This window comes from Chinchilla lanigera, unplaced genomic scaffold (assembly GCF_000276665.1).
Source record: "Chinchilla lanigera isolate Chin_1 unplaced genomic scaffold, ChiLan1.0 scaffold00121, whole genome shotgun sequence".
Classification (NCBI taxonomy): Eukaryota; Metazoa; Chordata; class Mammalia; order Rodentia; family Chinchillidae; genus Chinchilla; species Chinchilla lanigera.
In genome coordinates, this window is record NW_004955522.1 from 4,298,476 (window position 1) to 4,323,078 (window position 24,603).

The following is a 24,603-nucleotide window of genomic DNA, read 5'->3' on the forward strand; positions in this document are numbered from 1 at the left end:
GAGCTTGAACAGTCGCTTCACCTCTCTGAGCCTCGCGCTTCCTTACCGCCCGCGTAGGGCTGGTGCTGTTTACGTCATTGTGCTCTTTGTGCAGGGCAAAGCAGTTGGGGCCTGGAGCTCTTGTGTAATGCCACGCCTGTAGGAAGTGCTGATGAAATCCGAGCTTCTGTTAGTTTGGAGTTTTCATTACTGTTACTGCTGAGACTGCTGTTCGCATGGGGTGTAGAAGGAGAGAAGCAGGAGTAACAGTAGCCAATAAATCAGGAGCCTTGATCCAAACTTCAAATAGCAGCATGTGGCTTTCACCTCCCGCGAGTCAGTCTACAGTGCCGGCGTGGTGGCTCACGCCTATAATCCTAGCTTTTGAACTCACTATGTAGCCCCAGCTGGCCTCCAGTTGGAGGCGATCCTCCTGCCTCAGCCTCCTGAGTGCTGGGATTATAGGTGTTCACTACCACATCCGGTTTAAATTCCTCCTTTTTATGAGGACGTTGGTCAGACTGGTCAGGCCAGGACCCACCATAGTGCTGTCATTTGGCTTCCTCGGAGTCCTGTCAAATACACTCACATTTGGAGATTCCAGGGGCAGCATATAGATTTGGGGGGCACACAGTTCACCCCTGACATCCCCAGAGGGTCCAAAGAGGGAATGAACAGTGATGGTGGAGCCCCGTTCAAGGGCAAGGAAGGTGTGATCCCGGAGGGTGAGACCTAGCTGACCCCAGCCGCCATACCTTAGCCGGGGTGGTTTGTCTGGGGACCCTCGAGCCGCATTCGGGACATAAGACCCAGACTGAAGTGAGGGGGCAGCGTGGGTCCTGTCTGCTGGCCACGCCTCACCGTCACTGTCCTTCTCACCCTAGGTCGGACTACGATGACTGGAGACCATCTCTGGCCAGCCTGCTTCAACCCATTCCATTCCCCAAAGAGTAAGTTCGCACCCCAGGCCCCAGAATGTGAGTTAAGTGGGGGGTGGTACTGTCACTTCCAGGGACATGCCAAGTCACAGTGAGAAGGCTGGTGACGCACAGCCAAAGATGCAGGGGTCAGTTACTCTGTGAGGCCCAGCTCTCCCTGCCCTCTCTCTGAAAACTGGGGGCACGGGAGGAGTGGCCTCGGGCCTCACCAGCTCCTTGGGAAGATTCTCGGAGCACAGAACACAGCAGAGTGCAGTCAGGGTAGCAGTTTTTGTTGCTGTTGTTTTGAGACAGGATCTTTTATAGGCTAGTCTCCAACTCACTAAGTAGCTCAGGCTGGCCTTCAAATCACGGTGATGCTCCTGCCTCAGCCTCCCAAGTCCTGGGATTACAGGTGTGCGCCACCAAGCCCTGCTCTGAAGTAGCAGTTTTTATTACCCTTCAGATGGGAGTACAGTAGTGATACCTGCCACGCCCCCTCCAAGGGGTCAGTAAAAGCCAAAGGCATGCGAAACACGGTACCCTTCCCATTAGCTCATGCTCCACCGTGCATCAGTTGGGCCACAAGGGGCCCCGTCCTCTCCTGCTGGTCCTCATCCTGGTAGCGAGCTGAGGGCAGTGCTCAGGCCTCCAGGCCTCTGTTGTGGCTTTGGGGGTTCGCGCCCTCTCTCCGGAGCCCATTAACAAGCCTGTGTTTGTGAAATGCAGCTCCCCAGAGGGGACATTACACTCGGTAATGGCCCTATTTGCTGGCCCTGCCAGTCCCCACGGCCCCCTCAGGGCTGGAGACCGGAGAAATCTGACTCCTGGGAGCCGCAGTGCTCTCCAAAGGGCTGTGGCGTCACTGGCGGCGGCGCCGTCCCCACAGGCCCCAGGGTGCACCTGACAGGGCCCAGGATGCCGTTCGCGCGGCAGCAGGTCCCGCTTGCCTGCCCATGCGCGGCGGTAATTAGCACGGCCGTAATTGTGGAAGGATTGACAAACACACCTGGGTCCCTGGAGCCCCTACACACACCCTCACCCTCGGGGTCACTGCTGTGGACAGGCGTGGGCCTGATGGTGGCCTTGGGGCTCAGCCTCGTCCTCTGTCGCCTCCCCAAAGAGGCCCTTTGTTGGAGCTTTGGGCAGGGACAGAACGGCAGCCTTTCCTCCCCAACGCCCCCTCCACGCCCCCTCCTTCCTCGGGTCCCGTGGGGGCCGGGAGTCCCGGGAGGATGCTCTGAGCCCCGGGCCGCTTTCCATGCCGCACTGACTGCTTTCCTCTGTTTCCGCTGCAGAGCTCTCGCACACGAGAAGTTCACCAAGTGAGTACCCGGGCCGCGCCCCCTCACCTCCTCGCATGCGTGGCCTCTGTCCTGAGGCCGCCCCGCTGCGGCCAGCCTCCTTCCTGCCTGTCCCCAGCGCTGCATCCTGTGATGCATGGCCAAGGAAACGCGGCTGCGGCTGCGCCTGCGTCCCCATCTGCCCCACCTGCCCAGTTGCTTTTGTGACACAGCCCCCTCCTGCCCTGCGCCTCGGCCCCCCCGCATGCACCCAGGCCTGTGGCTGATTCTCCCCCCGCCTGGTCTTTTCCAGGGAGCTGAAGTACGTGATTCAGAGGTTTGCGGAAGACCCTCGACAAGAGGTGAGTCCGTGTTTGTTTTCCAGGTGCAGGGAGTGGAACCCAGGGCCTCTCCCGCGCTGCACTCCTGGCCCCAGGAACCCTTCCTCGGCATCGCAGACAGCTGTCAGGGACAGCTTCTCAGACACCTCCTAAGGCTCCGGGGGCTGCTTGTCACCAGGCACCCGGTACAGTTCAGAGGCCCCTCACTGTGAGTGTGGACGGCCACGCACGTAGGACCCACTGTCGTGCTGGTGTTGCCTGTGACCTCAGAGGTCGAGTCCCCCTGGCTGGAGGCTTCTGTGTGCCACAGAGGCCTGGACTTAGGAGGGGCTGCCTGGATGCTGATGTTCCGTGGTTCAGGGTGAGGAAGGGCTCTGAACTGAAACCTGACCTGGTCTTCCTTTCCTGAGTGCGACAGCCAGGGGCCTCCTGGAGCGGCCATGATGTCCCTCAGAAAAGCGAGGTTTCCAGGGACAGGATGGATGCCCACCGGAGCCCGTGCATGTCAGCTAGGAAGGCGCCACAGCATCGCGGTGTCCTCGTGTTGGCACCTGGCCCTCGTGACAGGCTGGTCCTGGCAGGCTCGTGCCTGCACCCACTCAGCCCAAGTTACGTCAGAGACACCTCCTTTCAGAGTGCAGCAGACTGATGTGGTCACCTCCCCGAGGGAGCACGGCTGGACCGCAGCCTCGCAGGACCGAGCCCAGCATGGCTGGCTCCAGGCCCATGTACCTCACCAGGCACTGCACCCTGGGACGCCCCCCAGGGGCTCTGGGCCCACCACAACCTGCGCACGGGTTCTGAAATGTGACGGGGATAGGCCTGGACGTGTGTGCCTAGCAGAGCAGGGAGCAGGATGGCAAAGGCGGAAGCGAGGCGCTCTCTCTAGGGCCCCCAGGACGGCTTCCTGGAGGAGGAGGGGCCGAGCGTGTGGGTTTGGCTGAAAGGACCGAAGCGGGGCTGGAAACTGGACTCGGGGCTGGAAACTGGACTCGGGCCTGGAAAAGCCAGCGCTGGGCCACAGGGTGGGGTCTGAGATGGCATCTGGGGACACACAGACCAAAGGCCTTGCCTGTGTGAGACCCCCACAGGCCCCACACGCCCCGGCATGCCTGGGTCTCTGGATCTGGACTGGACCGCATCTACATTTTGAACCACCACCTACGTGGTTCTGACATGGTCTTCGGGCCACCTCACAAAGCCCATTTCTAGGATTCGGCTCTGAAACCCGCTCTCAACCCTCGGGCTCCGGGGGAAGCACAAATGCTGGGGAGGAGCTGAGGCGCGGCCAGGCCCAGTGGTCGTCCCAACGGGGTTCAGCCTCGGTCCTCCCTTACAGGGTGCGAAGACAGCTCCACAGGCCTCTCCTGGAGAGGGGCCCTTTGTCTCAAACTCAGACTTTGAACTTAGAGAATAGACGTAGCACTAGCTGCTTCTCAGAAGGAAGAGGCAGGGCGAGCTGCTGGGGGTTTCCCAGCAGGCACCTTGGTTAGGCCTCAGGAGGCTGCAGGTTAGGGAGGATTCAGGAGCCCGCATAAAGCCCCCAGCAGGCTGTTGCCTGTGGCTCTGTTTCTCCTCTTGGACCTTTTTTTTTTTCCCCTAGCATTGGGGATTGAACCCAAGACCTTCATACTGAGTTATATCCCCACCCTCAGGCCGTACCTGGACTGAGCTCGAATTTACAACCTTCCTGCCTCAGCTTCCCCTTAAATTCTTTGCCATAGTTTTTGAGCAGCAGCATTTCATACCCTTGAGTTCTAATTTTCTGTGAAGTGGGGTAGTTGAGGCTTGGGAAGACATAAAAGCTCACTGCCTCTGCACCCTCTGTGCTCGTGCATGGGCCATGACCGGCTTCCTGCCGCACCTGGCTCCCTGTGGCAGATTGTCCCTTGCTCCTGAAGGACTGACGGCTCTCTCAGCTGCTCCTAAGGACGAGAGGGAGGGGCGTGACAGACAAAGGCCTGTGTGTGTCCTGTCTTTCATCACAGCGGGCCCGAGTGAGTGCATGAGGAATTCCTCCCAGATGCACATGCGTGTGTGCATACACGGGGACACACACCGCTCTGGGAAGGAATTCAAGGGCTGTGCTTTGGGTGCTGACATCACCCTGACCATGGATGGAGACCCCTCACAGAGGGGGACACATACGCATTGGAGGGCTTAGCGGGACTGGGACCCAGGGAGGGTGCGGCACACACAGGCGAAGACAGGAAATGGGGAGGAAGGAGGCAGACACCCGAGAGGGTCTGCGACGGGGGCAGCAGAAGCCCAGTGGGGACAGGGACAGAGACCCAGCCTTGTGTAGGAAAGAAGGAAAGGAAATGGCCCTCCCAGAAGGACTACAGGAAAGGAGGCTGAGGCAGAGCGGCTGCGTTGGAGAGCCCTGGTCCCCAGCCCCGGGGAGGGCACACAACTCAGGTCCCCCTGGGCCTGGAGACCCCAGTGTTCCCCGCTGCCTCCGTGGAGTTCAATACAAGGCCGAGAGCCACGGATGAAGCAAAGTGAGAGAGATTTCCCGACTGCTGGGCTTGCTGGGGCTCCAGCATGTCCCTTGCAGCCTCCGGTCCCGCTGTCACCAGCCGTGTGGGAAACTGACTAGACCCGTGTCTCCTCTGCCCGCAGGTGCACTCATGCCTGCTGAGCGTGCGAGCCGGCAAGGACGGCTGGTTCCAGCTCTACAGCCCCGGCGGGGTGGCCTGTGACGATGACGGGGAGCTGTTCGCCAGCATGGTACGCTGCAGAGCGGGGCTGCTGGGCTGCGTGCGGGGCTGGCTGCCCCAAGCATGCTGTCGCCTGCCCGCCCGTGTCCAGGCCAGCGCGGTGCTGGTCACAGAGAAGTGATGACTGTCACCTGCTCATCTCCTGTCTGAGCCAGGAGCTCTGGGAGGCGGGGACACGCGGGGGGCGCGTGTAGTGGTGTGGGAGACTGAGTGGCTAGCAGGAGCCGGGCAATCTGGAAGGCACTGCCAAGCCACCGGCTCACCTAACCCTTCAGGGAGGTGGCCAGGTCAGCGTGATTGTCCCCCCGCAGCTGAGGGTTGTGAGGCCACCGAACCCTAGCTGCCTCCACAGTGACTTCCAGTCCTTTCTTAGTGGCCGGGCCACGCTGGGCTCCCACCTGCCTGCCTCATCTGCACAGAGGCTCCGTCACTTCCTTACACCTGGGCGGAAACGGAGGCCCAGAGAGGTTCAGCGCCTTGCCCAGGGTCACACAGGCCTCCTCTGCGAGCTTTTCTTTGGCCAAGCGCACTCCGACAGAGGCAGCCCCTTCTTCCAGTGGCGGAGGTCACACGCTCCTCCTGCCCAGGACAGATGCTCTGCCAGGGTGGCCAGCGACCTCAGCAACACCGCTCACTGACAGGCTCACGTGCCGGCGCGAAAGCGCGGCACTCGCAGACTCGCCAGACCTGGGCTCGCGCCGCAGCTCGGCTGCCCACTGGCTTGCGGACCTCGGGCTGGTCCCTCGGCTCTCTGAGCTGCTGCTCTGTCGCCCGTAAGGCGGGGAGAGAGCTGGCCTGCGCCCGGAGATGCTGGCCGCTGTGTGGGTGATGTTATCCTCATCCCTGCCAGCAGCTGGGTCACCCGTGGAGACGCTTGTGCTGTGACGACAAAGCGAGGCGCTGCCTCGGGGCCCCACTTGAAGGGGCTTATTTTTAGGTCCTCTTCCTTCCTCTTCCCTCTCCACCCTCCCACCGCCACCAGGCTCCTTCTGAGCGTCCCGCACCGCCAGCCCTGCCCGCCTGCGCCACCTCCCTCGTCCTCACCTCTGCCTCCCTCTGGACGCCTCTGACGTCACAGTTTTACCATGCCAACGCTGAGCAGCCCCCCACCCCTCGGGGCGGCGACTCAGTGTGAGGGCGCTGAGGAGCTGGCAGCCTCCCAGCCAGGAGCTCTCATCTGTATGCCAGAGTTGTTAATGGTAGAGCAGAAAATACATATACACGGGGAGGAGGCAGGTGGCCGCGGGGATGGAGGTGCGTGGTTTCCATGGAGACCACGGCAAGGCTGCGGTCCCTGGCTTCAGCTGCCATTTCCAACCCAGAAGGGCACTTGCTGTCGTGTGAACTTGGGGGAGGGGGCTCCCCCGCTGACTTGGTCAGGGACCCCCACCCACCCAGCACATGACCCCGGAGGGAACAGACTGCCGATCCTCAGACCACACGGGGGAGCAGTCTCCCCAAGATGCCCTTCGGAGCGCATGGAAGTGGGGTGTGAAACATGCTGTCCCCCACATGAGACCAGGCCTGTGCACCCCCAAGCGAGGGCTGCCCAGAAATTTCCACCTGGTTCCAGCGGTGTTAGGAATTCAGGGGACCAGGGGCCCCCGATCCCCCAGAGGGGAGCTGTGGGGGGCTTTTTTGATGGGGTAAAATACATATAAAATTTAAAAGTGGCCACTCCATCCATTTTTTAATGCCACGTCTCAGTGGCCTTGAGTGGTGGTACAAAGCCGTCACCACAACCCACTCGGAAACGGCGTTTCAGGAGTGTACGTTTGCGTAAGCGGGGCTTGCACTCGGCCTGGGGGTTTGACGCACACACCTCGAATCTTGGTCGTTTCACCCTCCTCCTCCTCCTCCTCCCCCAGGCTGTCCGCTTCCATCCCTGCAGAATCCACCTGCCCGTTCCTTAGCCTCTTATTTCACTGTTCATTTGTAGCTGGGGTCTCTCGTGTTAGGGAAACCGTGCCCTATTTAAGCTTCCGTGCCTCCTGATTTCTGATTGTCACGGTTCCAAGGTCACCGGTTTCCAACAAGCGTCTCCAGAACGCTCTCCATCCCGACTGGAACTCGGCGTCCATTAAACGCTGACCCGAGGCCCCGACAGCCACGGCGGCCCTGTCTCGGGATGTGGCTGTCCCCGGCGCCCTGAGTCCCTTTGCAATAGGCATTCTGTCCTCAAGGTCTGGCGGGGATGGCTCACATGTCCCCAGCGACTGCCCATAGATCCTGAAGGCCTCACCGTCTGTCCAGTGCGGACGGAGTGGGGCTGCTCTACGTCCCCAGCATGCGGGAGGCCGGGCCCGCCCGTCCCGCCCCACAGCCCTGTGCTCACCTGGGCCCTCCCCCCACAGGTGCACATCCTCATGGGCTCGTGTTACAAGACCAAAAAATTCCTGCTCTCCCTGGCGGAAAACAAGCTGGGCCCCTGCATGCTCCTGGCTCTGAGGGGCAACCAGACCATGGTGGAGGTAAGGAGCTGGCTTGGGCCCCCTCCTCGGAGACTGTGTGGGCACAGAGGTGGGTGAGGCAGGGGCGGCTGCAGCCCTCCTGAGTGTAGTGGGCACCTTTGTCAAATGGCTGTCATTCCCGTTGTGGCCAGTCTCTGGTCTAGTCATTTACTGCCATGCAGCAGAATAGCCCCAAGCGGGGACTTAGAACAACATATTGGCCGGGTGTGGTGGCGCATACCTGTAATCCCGGCGCTCAGGAGGCTGAGTCAGGAGGATTGCTGCAAGTTCAAGGCCATGATAGTGAGTTCGAGGCCACTCTGGAAACCTTGTCTCAAAAAAAAAAAAAAAAAACCAGCATCTGCATTTGTTTTGTTTTCGGGTCCTGGGTACTTCACTCTCCTGCTCCTCCTCTGTCCCTGCCTTCCCACTGCCACAACCACTAAGTCCCCAGAAGCCTGAGGCTCCCACAGCAGCTGTCCCAAGAGAAGCCAGGCAGAAGCTGCGTTGCCTATTTAGCTTAACCTTGGGAATCAGGCAACATCACTGCCACATTCCAGGCTGTAGAAGTGAGTCACGACACCGGCTCATTAGTCAGGGAACAGAGGAGAACTTCATGCAGGGGGAAGAGCATCAGGGTATCTGCAGGCCTGTTTTAAAGCCTCAGGCTTTAAACCGGCTATGGTGATGCCCACCCGTCATCCCAGCACTTGGGAGGCTGAAGCAGGAGGATTTCAGTAAGTTTGAGGCTGGCTAGGGCTACATGGTACATTCAAGGCCAGCCTGAACTGCGTAGTGAGACCCTGTCTCAAAATAATAAAAATAAAATTACAAGCTTCTCATAGCAATGGGAGTTACAGTGAGCTCTGAGGACCAAGGAGAGGTCAGCAGCGAGCCAGGGACAGCATATACCAAGGCCCTGTGGCAGAAAGAGGCTTGTTGAAAGACAGGGTGGCTGGGGTGTGGTGAGCTGAGAGGGGAGTTACAGGGCATGGCTGGAGCCAGAGGTACTGGGGAGGGGTTGGGCTTATCCTTGACTTCCTGTGACTGGCTGGGCAGAGCAGGGAGGGTGCTGTGGTGGGTGGGAGGGCAGCACTTGCAGACACACGATGCCCCTAGGAAACGTGTCCTGCTGGGCCCTGCCCCAGCGAGCTGCTCCTACTCCGCTGTGAGCCCGGTTCCAACCGGGATAAGAGACAGGGGGCCTGTCTTAGCAGGGCGCCTATTCCTGCATCAGCGAGGGCCTGCCCTACGTCTGCCTGGAGGACGCTGCCGTCCCTGCGCAGTGGGGCCTCAGGCGGGGGTGGGGGGGGAGCTGCTGCCCCAGGCTGGGGTCTCACGCCCCGCGCCCCCTGGGAGACCCTCCCACGCCCGTCGCCCGCTGTGTCCCTCAGATCCTGTGCTTGATGCTGGAGTACAACATTATCGACAACAACGACACGCAGCTGCAGATCATCTCCACCCTGGAGAGCACCGAGGTGGGCAAGCGCATGTACGAGCAGCTGTGCGAGCGGCAGCGGGAGCTGAAGGAGCTGGTGCGTCCGCCCCTTGGCCCGCGTCGCCGACCCCGCAGCCCTCGGAGGGTGGGGTCAGCCCCGGCCCCTTCCCGGGCGATCCGGAGGGGCAGGGAGATAAAGCAAGTGGCCTGGGTCTTGCAGCCCATGCAGGGCCAGGCTGGGACTGACGCTGTCCCCCGTCCTGCCAACCTCCGCCACTCCAACACAAGCCCCTCGTCCAAACGCCAGCCCCTGTGCCCCGTTGCCAAGGGCATCTCTGTCCACAAGTGTATGTGCCCAGCAGGACAGAGGGACAGGGTATATGGTGCCCGCCTCCCGGGGCCGCCCTCACCTGCAATCCTGGGACAGGGTGTGCCATGCCCAGCCCGAGCCCAGCGGGACCCCTGGGACACAGCAGCGCCCTGTGGGCTTTGGCACTGGTGGGACTGGGTGGGTGGCGGCACCGTCTCCCTCCCTCTGCACCCTCCCTGTGTTTCTGGGTCTTAAGTCCAAAAGCAGCCTGCGCTCAAACGCCCACCATGCCTCCCTCTGCCTCCAAGTCCCCCCAGCTCCTGGAGGGGAGTTTGCAGAGGGGCCCCAGGGCGGGACCGAGACACAGCCCTAACCCCTCGATTTTCCATTGCAGCAAAGGAAAGGCGGGCCCACCAGGCTCACACTGCCCTCAAAGTCCACAGTGAGTGCGGCGGGGCTCTGGACAAGGAGGGTGGGGGGAGGTGACGGGGCATTTCCAGAAGACAAACGAGAACCTAGAAGGAAGTTAAAATACCATGATAAGGCCGCCTGGTGACATTGTGTGGCCACTTGGTAGAGCATGTGCTTAGCATGCAGGAGGCCCTGGATTCAATCCCCAGCACCACAGAATAAGTAAATATATGTATCATTGATGGCGTGAAGGGTAACACGTTACCAGTTACTGTTAGTGGTAATGATAATAGTAACGAACATACACTGGGTGTGTATATGCCGCATGCCGTAGCATTGGTTCATTTTACCTTCACGACCACCCTGTGAGCTTCGCCTGTCTGCAGTTCCCATTTCCTTCTCACCTGCTTGCCCCCTGCCCCTCACACATGGCTCCCCCTCATGGACCCTAGAAGTCTGCCCAAGCTCCAGCCCTTGTGTCTCCATCCCGGCCAGCAGGAAGGAGGAAGAGCAGGGGAGAACATGCCCTTCCTTTTAAGAACCTTCCTGGAAGTGTCGTTCACACCAGGTGTCAGGGTTGGCTGCAGACGGGGCTAGGAAGCGAGCCTTACTCAGGGCAGCAAGGCTGCGGGAGGATGGGACATGGACACGCCCCTCGGCCCTCACGGCTGGTGCTGGCATGTGCTGGCTTCTTGAGGCCTCAGAGGGGAGGTGGCCTCGGCGGGTGCATGGGGGTACAGGCAGAAGCAAGGACAAGGTCACGAGACGTGTGTGTGCACATGTGTGCACTCTGGGAGGGGCACGAGCTCGGAACGCCCCGTGGTGGCTCGGGCTGTGAGCCCCTGCGGAAGCCCTCTACTGGCCCTGCATGCCAAGCATGGTGTCGCCTGCAGGACGCCCGGGAGCAGCTGTGTGCTGGGCAGGGAAGGTGTGGGGTCTGGGAAGGGGGCCCCGCTCCATGGAGCTGCCCTGAGCCCGGCCCCCCGTGTCCCCAGGATGCCGACCTGGCTCGCTTGCTGAGCTCGGGCTCCTTTGGAAACCTGGAGAACCTCAGCTTGGCCTTCACCAATGTCACCAGTGCCTGCGCAGAGCACCTCATCAAACTGCCTTCTCTCAAGCAGCTCAACCTGTGGTCCACTCAGGTGCGCCCGGCCGCCCTCCTCCCGGCCCGCTGCCCCCACCTCTGCCCTTCCTGGTCACTGGGGCATCACTAGGGTCAAAGCTTCCCTGGCAGATGGCCAAACTCACCCCAGCTGGGCCACTTCCGCCCGAACCCAGGACAGGGAAGCGTTTGATTCCACGCAGGAAAGTGGGGAGCCAGACCCCAAGCCCTAGGGTGGGTGGGCTCAGCCCCGCCTCCTTCCACCTCTGCCTGGCCGGGGAGTCGCGTCCCCGGGGTCTGGGAGAGGCCTGAGCGTCCCTGTGCCCCGCAGTTCGGAGACGCCGGCCTGCGGCTCCTGTCGGAACACCTCACCATGCTCCAGGTGCTGAACCTGTGCGAGACGCCCGTCACCGATGCCGGCCTGCTGGCCCTCAGCTGTGAGTCCTCCCCATAGCAGGCTGTGCCCGGTGCTGAGTGCCAGGCGCGTGCTGGCTGCTGGGGTTCAGGCCCAGTACCCCGGCCCTCATGGAGCTTGGCGTGCAGTGGGAAAGGAGAAGCGAGTGGGACCAGCCCTTCCCTCCCCCTGCCCAGTCTGCTGAGTGACCACATGCAAACTGAGTGCCCTATGGTCGCTGCTGCGTCTCGAACCAGCCGCCGGCCCTGCGAGCTGGTCGGAAATGCACGTTCTCAGCCTTTCCAGACCTGGCAGAGAAGCTGCACGGTACCCAGGCAGCAGGGCGATCCCCAGGCCTGGCCCCGGGTGAGGAGTGCTCCTCCATAGGTGGCACTCAGAACACCCAGGGAATCTGGGATGCTGGCTCCTAGCCTCGGCCCTGATTTATTGAAATCATCCCGGGGCCTGGGAATCCGCGTTTGACCAGCTTTCCATTTCCGGATCTGCTGCTTTAGACTCGAGCCCCTGTGGCTCAGCTTGGAGGGTTGGAGGCTTCCTCGGAGGCAGCAGGGGCCTGGGTGTGGTGACTGATCACAGGAGGTGACATTCCTCTGGGGAGTGGCCATGCCCCTGCAAGGGGGTTGGCAATTCCGGGTGGGCGGGCGGTGGGGGTCCAGGTCGAGCAGGTTCTGTGGGAGCTGGTGGGGGCCACACAGCCCTAACACGGGCCCACGTGACTCCCAGACAAACCCAAGCCCGAGGTTGGCTTTCGAGGGGCTGGACCTGAGTCAGCACCCACCGGGAGAACATCCAGGGTTTCCACGGGGGAGGGCAGGCCTGGCCTGTGTGGGTGGCCTGGGCCTTGTCCCCTGAGCTCTGGGGACATCTGGTGCTGGCAGGGAGGGACGTGACAGAGGGACAGGCAGGGAGAGAACCCAGCTCCCACCAGCACTGCCTGAAAGAGACTTCCATTCTGCCGGGCCACACCGGCGGCATTGACACCCCCCACCTTCTCACGGGAGACCTCACCAGGCAGTCCCCAGCTGGGCCGTCGCACACCTGCAGTGGTCCCTCATGCCGTCTCACTGTCTGTCTGTCTGTCTGTCCTCGTGCAGCCATGAAGAGTCTCTGCAGCTTAAACATGAACAGCACCAAGCTCTCGGCTGATACCTACGAAGATCTGAAGGTAACTCCCTCCCTCCCCGTGGCCAGCCTGCGCCCGTAGATGCCATCTCGCTGCCTTCCCAGAAAGGGGCTCTTACACCAGCTGGTCAGGAGGCCAAAGGGGAGTGGAGTGATGAGGAGGAAGCCAGCAGGGAGACTGGAGCTGGGGAGATACCAGGCAGGATGGTTGCTTTGAAGAAGAGGCCAGGTATCCTGAGACTGTGGGATAGGACACCCAGGGCAGGAGGACGAGCAGGTAAAAGGCCCTGAGGCAGGAGATGGGCAGGAACTGATGTAGCAAATGCAGCTGGGAGTAACTGAAGTATTAGGGGACAGAAGCAAAGAAAATCCTGTAGGGTGCAGAAGGACTTGGATTGCACCCAAGCCCAGGAGGAAGCCTCCAGCCTCCAGGCCTCAGCAGGGCAGTGGATGGGGCAGTGAGCTGAGTTTTACAAGAGGCTTTTGAGTGGGAGCCACAGTGGAAGCAAAGTTTTTACAGGGCTGGTGGGTCACACCGCCTCGGCCTGGCTGGTAGCAGGACGAGGCAGCCCGGTAGACTCAGACTGGAAGAGGCCCTGGGTGGAGGGAGGGTGGTGCCACCTGCAGCTGCCTGCCACCCGTCCCCGTGCACGTCCTCGGACCGAGGCCCACCTGCCCCAGGGCCTGCTGCAGCCAGGGCTGCCGAATGACCACCTCCATGTGCTCACCGAGCAGCTGCCCTGTGCCAGGCCTGGGCCGGGGGTGGGGACACCTCGGTGTGGCTGGCATGACCCCTGCCCGGAGCGCGCTCTGTCCCCGCGTGGGAGGGAGGCCCTGCCCAGAGCCAGGCAGGCCAAGCCACAGGCTCCCGGCCTCATCTCGCGCAGTCTTCCTGTTTTTCAAGAGAAGCTGGCAGTCTAGATCCTTCTCTGCAGCCTCCTAACCTGGAAAGGCGTGAGTTCGCTTTCCAGCGTCGCAGTGCTGTGATGCAGGCCCCCAGCTTGCCATTGTGCCTGGGAAGCGGGGAGCCACTGAGTGCCTCGGAGCCCAGGAGCTGTGCGCATGTGTGGCGGGGGTATGCGCGCGCACACATGCCTGGCACGTGGCAAGTGTATGTTTAGCCCCTACCATGTCCTTTGAGCCAGGAACTTGACTCCATACGTGAGGAAACTGAGGCCCAGGGAGGCCAGCGGTGTGCTCAGGGGCAGAGCCAAGTTCAAGTCCAGTCTTTGTGTCCCAAAGCCAGATCCCGAGCCCATGGCCTCACGTCACCCAGCCCTCCAGAGCCCCACCCATAGGGGCCGCCAGGGGCAACCCCGGCTACCCACGCGGGTGGAAGTGGGCCCGCCAGGTTCGCAGAAGTGGCTGGTGGGTGACGGGACCCCTCTTGCCCCCGCAGGCCAAGCTCCCTAACTTGAAGGAGGTGGACGTCCGCTACACAGAAGCCTGGTGAAGCTCCCGGCGCGTGGCAGGGTGACACTGCAGCCGCGACGAAGCGACTCTTGACTAATAGCCGTAGAGCAGCGGTGCAGGTGCCCCGCGCCTGCTGTGGGATAGATGGGGGAGTCTGGGGGCGGAGGGGGGAGGGGGTCTGCGAGCTCGCCCGGCCCCCGCCTAATTCTTTTAGCTTCACACTCGGAACCTTTGGCCGGATCTGAAACGGACATTGGCAACAAGGGCAGCAAGAGCGGCAGCCAGTCGGGAGGGTGGGGGAGGCGCGGGTGGGGACCCTTTGTGGATTTTCTTTGCCTTTGTGTTTAACGCCGCCGCGTGGAAGGGCGACTCCGACGCCACCATCTCGAAGGCCGGACAAGGATGCTCTTCCGGCCGCAAGGCGCCAGGCAGGCGCGTGGAGCTGAGACCTCGCCCCGCCGCCGCTGGGGACCCGAAGACCCAGTCCCGTCGTCGCCGTCCTGTGTCCTCACCATTGCTATGCAAAATGGTTCTTGTTGTACATAAGATTTAAATAATGCACCTATTTAAGAGATGTTGACAAATTGTGGGTCTGGGACCTGCTCTTATTTATGAAGTCTGACCCTCCCCTCCCCGTCCCCGCCCCCGCCCCCGCCCCCGCGTGTAGTACTGTACCAGTCAGTCAGCTGTTGGGTTAGTGGTAGTTTTATTGTTATTTTTTTAAAGGAAACAGACAAAAAAAAGAGAAAGAAAAAAACAAACAAAAAAAGACCCTCCTTGGAAAATTAATTGCTTTTTCGTAATGGATTCCATATGCTAATGCTCGCCCATCCGTCCGTCCGTCCACCCACCCTGCCCACCTGTATATTTCTGATTTCCAGGTGTCTCAGCTTCCTCGTGGGTAGGAGTCAGGCTGGGGGGAGGAAGGAGAAGAGGGGTCCCCACATCGTCGTCTTGCTACTTGAAGGCCCAAGCTCTGTCCTCGCCCCCTTTTCTAGATTTGGAAGGGGGCGCTAACCGCCCCCCCACCCCCCAACTCCAGCAGCCTTTGCTGTCCCCATCCCCAATTAAGACTCTGGGCCTGCGGCTTCCCCTGCCATCACGCCCCCCCCCATTGCCCCGTCCCGCATGCCTGTGTCTTTGCCTCTCTGCATGGTCTCTTGGGAGGAGAGAGAAATGTCACCCCCGCCAGCCTGACCACCGCCCGCCCGTCAGTGCAGCAAAGATGCCCCTCTGTCCCACACCCGCGCCCGGACAAACCGACCTCCCGTTTCTTTTCTAAACGGCCCGCTTTTTCTTAACAAGCCCTCACTGTACAGAACAGCCCCCGGCGGCTTCTTTGGGATCCCCTGTCCCGCAGCCCCCTTTTCTGTTGGTTTAGCACAAGTCCATCTCCCCTCTGGCACCTCCAAACCTAACCCACAGTGGATGTAATTGTTTTATATATATTTAATCTTATTCAATGGAAACCATGCTTTTGTCGTTTTATACTTTGCTAGGTAGACTTTATTACCCCCCTCAATGATGCCCTCATTTTTTTAAAAAAGGAAAAAAAAAAACGAGAGAAATTGGGTTTCAGTCTTAATTCATTTTCCGTGCCAGGTTTTATTTCGTGTGTGTGTGTGTGTGAGAGTGTGTTCCGTTTTGTGTTCTGTTTTCTGTTGTTGTTTTCTATTGTTTGGTTTTAGTCCCCCCACCCCCACCCCGTTCCGTACTCCATAGCACTCTGGTGCAGGAGGAAGCAGAAGCAAAAACGAAAAAAACAAACAAAAAAAAAACCCCAAAAAACATACACAAAAAACCATTTAAAAATTTAAAAAAAAAAAAAAAAAAAAGAAACAAGACATGCCACCTTTCCCCTCGCACTGTTGCTTTTCCTGATGGTTAATACTACTGTCACGTAGCTGTGTACAAAGAGATGTGAAATACTTTCAGGCAAAAATAAACTGTAAGTGACTCATTGACGCCTGGCCTTTCTGTGGGGCTTGGGGGGCGGGGGGGGGCAGCACCTCCTCTCCTGAGCCCAGGTGGCCCCGCCTGAAGACCTCACACTGGACGCTTGACCATGGGGGCCGGAGCTGTGCAGGGGCTGTCGGGTTCACTGTGCCCGCTGGTGTCCTTGGCCTCATCCACCAGAAGTGCCTGCCCTGTTGTGGCCGTCGAAGAATTCTCCGGACCTTGCCAGGGGACACGGTCCCTTCCCGGTGAGAGCCTGGCATAGACCCAACCCTGCACTCTGGGGCTACCTGGGGGTTTTGTGACTGCAGGTTCTGACCCAGAGGCTGGGAGAGGCCTGGGCCTCTGCATTTTTTTGTTGTTTATTGGTGTGTGTTTGTGCTATGTCATGCTTATAAACCCACCTTGGGGAGCTGGTCCACGTACAGACGGCACTGCAGTCATTTTACCTCTCCTGCACCCCGCTCCCCTTGCGTCTCCCGGCTCTCCATTTCCTCCCATCTCTTATTTTGCTTTTTAAGTCAGTAGTGCGTCCTCTGGGTCTGATTTACTTCACTTAGCATTATGGGCTCAAGGTGCGTCCGTTTTCCTACAGATGGCTCGAACAGAGCGGCTTTGCTGTGGCTGCCAGACTGCGGCACGCTGTGGACGAGCAGCTGCTGCTGGCTTGTGGTGGCCTCTGAGTCCCAGACCCTGGCGAAGACTCTTCTGCGAATGCGCCTTTTATTCCCACCCCAAACCCGGCCCCCTCCGGGGTCTCCCATCTTCGGGCGGCCCCACGGCCTCGGTGTGTTGCACCACCCGCCCCAGGCTTGTCCCCTCCCGCCTGCCCTGGGAGGAGGTCACGCAGCCTCTCCGGTCACAGGGATGCCAGCCAGGGGAAGGAGCCCCTGCAACTGCAGGCTGCAGGGCAGGCCTCACCCAGGAGGCAGAGCCAGGTGGGACAGCCCCAGGCCCGTGCCTCGGCTCCGCTGTGAGCAGACACACGCAGGGATAGTGTGTGCGCCCGTGTGCAAGACACGTCAGCTGTGTCATCTCAGGGCCTGCCACCCAGCCTAGTAACTAGCCTGGGAGATGGTGCTTGGAGGTGGCAGGCGTGTGTGTGGCACTGATGGGGACGGCGTCATGTACAGACTTAGCACCACACTGTGTGTATTACATAGGTGCCGCTTCTTGGATGTCAGTCACCTTCAAAAAAGGCGGAGCAAGAGACAAGACCCTTGTCCTCAGGCCCAGAGTCAAAGTGTGAGGAGGACTTGGCCGGTCACCCAGCACATGCCACCCGCAGACACCATGGCGGGCACGGAGCGTAGGCTGATGGGAACCAGGTGGCTTCCTGGAGGAGGTGGCACGGCGGAGCATGAAGCAGGGGACATTCGCCAAGCCGCCAGCAAGGAAGGGGATTGTGCCGAGGTGTGGCCCCTGGCCAAGGGGATCCACACAGACCTTTCCGCAGCTGTGAGAAGAGCAGTCGGGAGGCCTGGGGGTGTCACCGTTGGGGCTGAACGGTGTCCCCCAGCAGTGACAGCCGAACTCCCAGGACCTCAGAATGTGACTCTATCTGGAGCCAGCTCTTTTCAGAGGCAACCAAGTTAAAAGGAAGTCCCCAGGGTGGGCCCTTGTGCAGTGTCCTTATAAACTGGGGAACTTGGGGTACAGAGCCACCCGAAGAGACAAGACACGGGGAGAGGGCTGTGAAAGGAAGAAGGTGGACACCATGGTGACACGGCCACAAACCCTCCACGGCCAGCACACTGCCAGGCGCTGAGGGACACACGGAGGAGATCCTTGCTTTGTGCTCAGGAGGAAGCAAGCTTTGACTGGATTTTTAGCCTGCAGACAACAAAGTTCTGTTATTTCAAGTACCCAGTTGTGGGCACTTTGGCACCAAGTGCTGGGTTCCAAGTGTCTCCTGTAGCTGCCCCAGCAACACCCCCTCTTGGGTCTTTCAGTGGTGGAGATGGCCTGGGTCATTCTTTGGAGAAGCCTGGGTCCTCTCTATAGGCTCCTACCATTGTTTGGCTAGTGGCCCCCTCCCGCATCTGACCCCCTGCAGCCTCCAGAGCCTATAGCCCTTCCTCCTCTTGTTAGCATATACATCACTAGATGCCGGGATGAGATCCTTAGGCACATCTGCAGGGTCCCACTCTCCCAAGTGACATTCACAGGTGCCAGGGGTATGTGCCTTCTGGGGGCCACCCTTCGACACGCTCTGGGTTGGGGGGCCGGTGAAGGGGAGACCATGCCAGTGTCACCAATCGATCATCTTTAGGAGCCTGGGGTTCCTCTTGAGGAATATGAATAATAATGAAAAAGTTGCAATTGTTTTATTCATTTTTAAATAAAATGCTCACATTCAGTGCTCAAACCACCACTCTTGCTGCCTTCTGAAACAGTTCCGCAAGGCCTCTTCCATGAGTGTCTTTACAAGATGTGCTCAAAGCTACGGCGAATGCCATGTGCCATCCAGCAAAAAGACACATTACAGTAAAAACATTGCGGTGTGTTGCCCTCCACCTTCTTCACTGGATTTGGTACTGTGTGACTTCTGGCTTTTGCCAACGTCAAAGAGACCATGAAAGGTCAACACCTTGAGTGGATTCGGGAGCAGTAAGGCAGCCATGACAGTGCAACTAGAGACACTCAGGAGAGAGGACTTCCAGAAGTGCTTCAGAAAGTGGCAAGAACAATGGGAAGAGTGTGTTCAAGGCAAAGGGAGTGTTTCGATGGGATTCATGGCAATGCCTCTTTTACTGTAATAAAATTTTCACATTTATTCTCCGTATATTTTGCTCACACCTCGTAGCACCTACCGTGTGCCAGGCACAGTAGCTCTAACTCTTCTACCCTTCCTGGCAAACCCGGGAGCCAGGTACTCATGGGACCCCTTGGGAGAGAGAAGCTGGGTCTCTTGATCAAGGTTACAGAGTAAGAGCCAAGGCTGCAGCCAGGCATCATGGGACAGGCTCTCGCTGCTGGCTACTGGGTGGATGAGGCGAGCGCGGGGCTTACACTAGGGAAACAGCTTCCAGAGAGGCTCTGGAAAAACTGCAGGGAGAGGTGATTGGTCCAGGGCCAGGGTGAGGGAGGGGTGGAGATGCTCAGCGCCCAGCTTCTCGCAGGCGGTGTGCTCAGGGCCAGCGAGAGCCCCCCGGGGCCTTCCTGACAGATGGGAGCCACCTGGCACGTGAGCACCCTGGTGTCTCCTTCATGGGGAGAGGGCAGCCCCGGGCCCCTTCCTTGCCAGTCCCCAGAGTCCCTCCCTGGTGCTAATCCCCGCTGGCCTTTGGTGCTGGCCATTGGGTCAGGACCTCCTCCCTTCTGTACCCAGCCTCCCCTTGTCCCAGCGGGTCCCCAGGCCGCTGCCCTCAGAGCTGCCCGTCCTTGAATCCCACTTCGGTGTCTGCTTCCGGGGCTACAGCAGGGTCCAACTGTGTTAGAGACAGAGGACCGGGCTGGAGGAGGAGCCTGGGAAAACCCTGAGGACATCCGCCTGGATCCTATTGACAGAGGGGTCTCCTGGCCAGGCTGGAAGGGCCCATGGGGGTGGGGTAAGGGACTGACCACCCTGGGAAGGGTCTACAGGAGCTGGGAAAGGTAGCGACACCCTGTCTCCAAGAAGAGTTCTTAAAAAGGGTTGGGGATGTAGCTTAGTGAGAAGGCCCTGCGTTCAGTCCCCAGGACCACAACCCAGATGTGTCTTAAAATACAATGCTAGGTAGAGTATTTGATGCTAGGGCATCAAAGGCTACATCTTGTATGATGCTGTTTGTATAAAATGTCCGAAAGAGAAAATCCATAGAGACAGACCACAGATTGGTGGTTGTCGGGGGTTGGCATCGGAAGAGGAAGAATGGAGAGTGACTGACGGGTTCAGTTTTTTTTTAACAAATATTGCAACTCACCTTAAAAAGTAGCAACCCAAAACCAAAAAAAAAAAAAAAAAAAAAAAAGAGGGGGCCAGGGATTTAGCTCAGCGGCACAGCGCCTGCCTGGCAAGCATGAGGTCATGAGTTTGATTCCCGGTACCAGAAAAAAAAAACAAAAAGAAAAAAAAAGTAGCAGCCCAAAAGAATGTGTTAAATGACAATATGGCAGCTGCTGTTCAGCCGTGTCCAGCCCTGGGAAGTGAGTCCTGCTAGCACCAATCCTTTGGGAGCCACACTTAGGAAGCCTCTTAGCGGGTTGAGCTCCTTCCTTAAAACACTCTACTGCCACCTGCTGGAAAACTGTCACAAGAAATAGACACAGCTGTCGTGAAAGGCTGCCCCGTCTTCCCTGTGTGCAGTGCACAACCCGCCCAGGTGTACATGGTGAGATGTGTGATTTTAGGTTCTTTTTCCATGTACCTGGAAAAGGAAATTGGCTGAGTTTGCCAGTCCAAATGTGGCCGATGGACGGCTGTATGAGTGGCCGATGGACGGCTGTATGAGCATGATGCAAGGATCAGAAGGGCAACCTCCGCTGACTCTGCCCAGACCTCCCGAATCACAGCCTGGATGTGTAACAGGGACCCCAGGTGTGTGCCCATTAAATTTCGGGGGTATTGCCCTCCGAGTGTGGGCCGTGCACTGGAATCAGCTGGTGAGACTGTAAAACATGCCGAAAGCTGGGCTCCCTGAGTCTGATGGAGCTGCCCGGACACGCAGTATTAAGTGCAGGTTAAAAGTGTGCAGTCACGGTGGGGACCGCAGATCCCGATCGAAGCCTTGGTGCCCAGAGATGAGGAGACCACAGGTTCAGAGGCCAGCTGGGTGTCCTCTCAGGAGGCGAGCACGCGTATCTTCAGCACGCACTGCAGGGGCGTGAATGGGGGAAGGGATGCGTGAATCACGCGCTGTGGCGAGGCGGCAGGGAAGCAGCGCTGCTGGCGGGCGGGGGCTTGGCTGTGACTCTGACCTGTGTCTGACGCCAGGGTTGGCAAGTGAGCCTGTGTGTGTCTGCGTGTGTGTGTCTGCGTGTGTGTGTGTGTGTACGTGGGGAACCGAACCCAAGGTCTTTGCACTGAGCCGTGTCCCCGGCGCTGTCCCCCTCCCCCCTCTGCCTCACGTCCACCCAGGCACCCGAGAGGCCCCACACTGTGCCACTCCAGGACGGGAAATCTAGAGACCGGAAGCAGATTGGGGCTTGCTTGGGGTGCAGGGGACCTGGGGTGGGTGCTGCTCACAGATGCAGGGCTTCATTTCTGGGTGATGAAAATGTTCCAGCAAGGTGATGATGTCTGCCCGGCTCTGAATCACTGAGGACCATCAGCGTGTACACTTTACATGGTGACGCAGAGGTGGATCGAGTCCCGTTAAGCCCGGCTAAAACCTGTACAGGGCCAGAGGCAGAGCTCAGCGGCAGAGCACTCTCCTAGTGTGTGCAAGGCGTTGGGTTTGATCCCTGGCACCGAAAAACAAAACCACAAGAACGATCCACACAGACAAGAGAGCTCAAGCACCTCCTCTGTGCCAGGCACCTGGGGACTGGGAGTGAACAGAGCAGCATCCGTCGGGTCACATCCATCAGGCAGGAGGCAGCCCTCAGACGGGCGGATCCTACGCAGGCTGCCTGGTCAGAGCCTCCGAGGGGAGTCTCGAGTGGACGGGAGCGGTCAGTCATCACCAGGCCGGAGGGAACAGCATGTGTAGAGACTCAGGCCGGGCTGGTCCTTCTGGACAGCGGAAGGCGGGAGGCGGAAGTGGTCACTGCGCAGCTGGGCAGAGGGGGAGGCCTGGGGTCTCAGTCCCGGGGCAGGGGTGGGCGAGGGCGACGTGCCAGTTTGGGAGCTGTCCCCCTCCCTGGCTGTACTGTGGAGCAGAGTGGACGGGGTCAGAGGAGAAACCCGGGAGGATGTCACAGACCACCGCCCGCCCTCCTGTTGAACGCACTTGGCCCCTGGGAGGGGCTGCACTGATTGAGCAGGAAGGGGGGTCTGCTAAGCCAGCAGCTAGCTGAGCCCCAGTCTGAGGACAAAGGGACCCCAGGGACCAGGAAATCGGGAGGACGTCAGGCAGTGAGATCTGGCGGCCTGACCACACCTGTCCGCCTCGGGCAGCCTGGCTTGGACGGGGCAGAGGACAGGGCAAGGTCCACGGCTCTGACACCCTGGGACCCAGCTGCTGCAGACTGGGGCTGGGACCAGGCCAGGCAGCCGCTGGGGGCGGGAGGCCGCATTCCCAGCCTGGCCCTTGACGTCAGTATTGCCATGGAGACCCGGCTTCCCTCACACACGGCAGCAGCTGCAGCCCCCCGGGCCAGGAAGACTGTACAGGATTAGGGGTGGGAGGCAGAGAGACCCACCTGGGCCCTGCAGGCTGTGGCTATGCTCAGGGCGCCCCGCTGCCCAGGTCACGTTGACTCCACTCCTGATGCCCAGGTGGGGCTCATTTCCAGATCGTGCCCCCACAAGGGGCCTAGCCTCCCCCCCCTTGGGTCTCAGACTCCCATCTGGAAAGTGGCATAAAGCTGTCCTGGCGTTCTGTGAAGCGCACGGGAACTGGGGTTGCCGTGCCCCTTACCGAGCTCCTCCCACCCACATGCCTCCCCCCAAATCCACTGTTTGGTGTGCAATGTCCCTTCACTGAGCACATCCCCTAGATCTCCGGGTGTCTCGCTGTGCCCCAGAAGCTGTGCCCAGCCGGGAGAATCTCTAGCCACCTCGGGTGGAGGGCAGACACACACACACACACACACACACACACACACACACACACACACACACACACACACAGGATGACTGCTCTATCTGCCGCCTGGCTCCATTAACCCTTTTTTCCTGGTTCCTGAAAGACAACTTCAGGAGCAAGTCCAGGGCGGTGAAACAGCCTCCGGCCCGCTGATGCCTCATTCTTTTCTCACCCCACCCCACCCCGCTTGCTGCAGTCCCAGCCTCCCCCATGGTGCAAGAGTTTGGGAAAGGACAGATGCTCCTTCTTTGCTGGTGCTGCCCTTGACCTCGTTTGTTTTGACCTAGCCTGAGCCTGTGAGGGGGCGCTGCCTCCCTGGCTTGCCCATGGCTCCGGAAATTCAGAGCTCGCTGACCTGCTGGGTGTTGGGCAAGTGGCTACAGCCACCTGTCCCCGCCCAGCCCCCTCTGGCCAGGCCTCTCTTCCCTGGCTCAGGCAGGAACAGCGTCAAGATTGGTAACTTCAACCCGCTAGCGGGATGCACACCTGTAATCCCAGCAGCAGTCTGGGAGGCTGAGGCAGGAGGACTACCAAGTTTTAGCCCAGACTGTGCAATTTAGCAAGACTGCCTCAAAATTAAAAATAAGAAAATAAAATGGCTGGAGATGTAGGTCAGTGCAAAGGCCCTGAGTTCAATCCCAGGATTAAAAAGAAAAAAGAAAAGAAAAAAAAAAAAGGCAACTGCTCTGTTGGCTGGGTGGGTAGAGAGCTATCGTAAACTTGGGACTTGGGGAGTAGGATTTCCATCTGTTTCTGCTCACTGAACCTCGATCTACTATTGGAGCAGGGACAACAGATGGAATTCGCAGAACATTTTCCCCCTCTTCTTACATAGCCCAGGGATCTGAACCGTGGTTTTCTGCTTTTCTCTAGAATGTAGGGAACTCAAACCCAGATGCTGATTTCAAGACTGCTAGACAAGACTGCTCAGTCTCCTCTACTTTTACCACCTACCCATCCATCCACCCCGCCATTCCACCTACCCTATCCATCCACCCATCATCCATCCATCATGTGCCCCTCCATCTATCCACCCACCCAGCCATCCATCCGGTGTCCACCCATCAATCATCCATCTACCTAGCATTCATTCATCCACATTGACTGCACTCCTGCTATGTGCTAGTCACTATAGTAGGTACTGCAGGTCCAGCAATGAATAAACAGGACCAAAACATTCATTCTTGTGGAACACATTTTCTGGAAGGAGACGGAAATAATAAGGAAAAGATGTAGTACTGTGTCTTAGAAGGGAAATACGATGGGGAAAATTCCCTAGAAAGGGGAGGTGGAGGAAGAGTGCTACTGGGAAGGTGACGTTTGAGCAAGGACTTGAGGGAGGGGAGGGAGGGGAGGGAGCGGAGGGAGAACGGCACACAGCCATGCCGCAGGCCCGGAGGCGGCAGTGGGTGTGGAGTGTCGGACAGAGGGAGGTGAAGCCGCCATGCAGGGAGCTGAGGAGGGGCAGCGGAGGCTGGGCCCCCCACGTGGCTGCGGGGAGGACTCCCGTGCTCGCGCTGCCTGCTCTTTCTGCAGCGGCTCGCAGGAGTGCTGTGCTCGCGGTCTGCTCGCTGGGCCCATCGCTGTGGGCTCTGTGTGTGATGTCAGCTCATCTCCTAAACAGCCTCATTATTCTCATTCCATAGATGAGAAAATGGAGCGCGCGAAGTCAGCTCTGCGGGATACGAGAGCTGCAGGTTCTTGGTCCCCACAAAAGCCCAAGTCTTGTCACAGAGGAGAAGAGGGGGCTTGTGTGTGCGTGCAGCAGGGAGGGGGGCCGTTCCTGCTGCAGGAGGGAGCCCGTGGCACTGGAGCCCCAGCTCACAGCCACCCTGGGGCCGTGTTTGAGCCTCCCTGGGCCCTTTGGCAAGAAATGCAGAGGAGATGCTTGCAGAATGCGAGCCGCTTCGTTCATTTGACAAATGTTTACGGGGCTCCCCTGTGGGCTAGGCCCGGGCTTCGTGAGGAGCAGGTGAGGGGGTGGATCAGCTGAAGAGGGCAGGGGAGGCCTGATAGACAGAGGGTGGCGGGAGGCGGGGGTGGGCATGCGCAGGGCCGGTGGAAGGCTGTGACTC

At 59.3% G+C, this 24,603-nt stretch overlaps 1 protein-coding gene across 1 annotated transcript in view; it reads left to right on the forward strand.

The window, feature by feature from the left end:
• Cmip (c-Maf inducing protein) overlaps positions 1-15,865 on the forward strand; it is a gene marked incomplete at its 5' end in the record, with an annotated part of 185,887 nt that extends 170,022 nt beyond the window's left edge. The window contains 11 exon segments of the mRNA XM_005409360.2: positions 864-929; positions 2,195-2,221; positions 2,493-2,541; positions 5,143-5,250; positions 7,595-7,711; positions 9,085-9,225; positions 9,833-9,880; positions 10,845-10,991; positions 11,283-11,388; positions 12,461-12,531; positions 13,888-15,865. Of these exon segments, the coding sequence (XP_005409417.1) occupies positions 864-929; positions 2,195-2,221; positions 2,493-2,541; positions 5,143-5,250; positions 7,595-7,711; positions 9,085-9,225; positions 9,833-9,880; positions 10,845-10,991; positions 11,283-11,388; positions 12,461-12,531; positions 13,888-13,941 (934 nt within the window). The 3' untranslated portion in view covers positions 13,942-15,865.
• Positions 15,866-24,603: the final 8,738 nt, after the last annotated feature.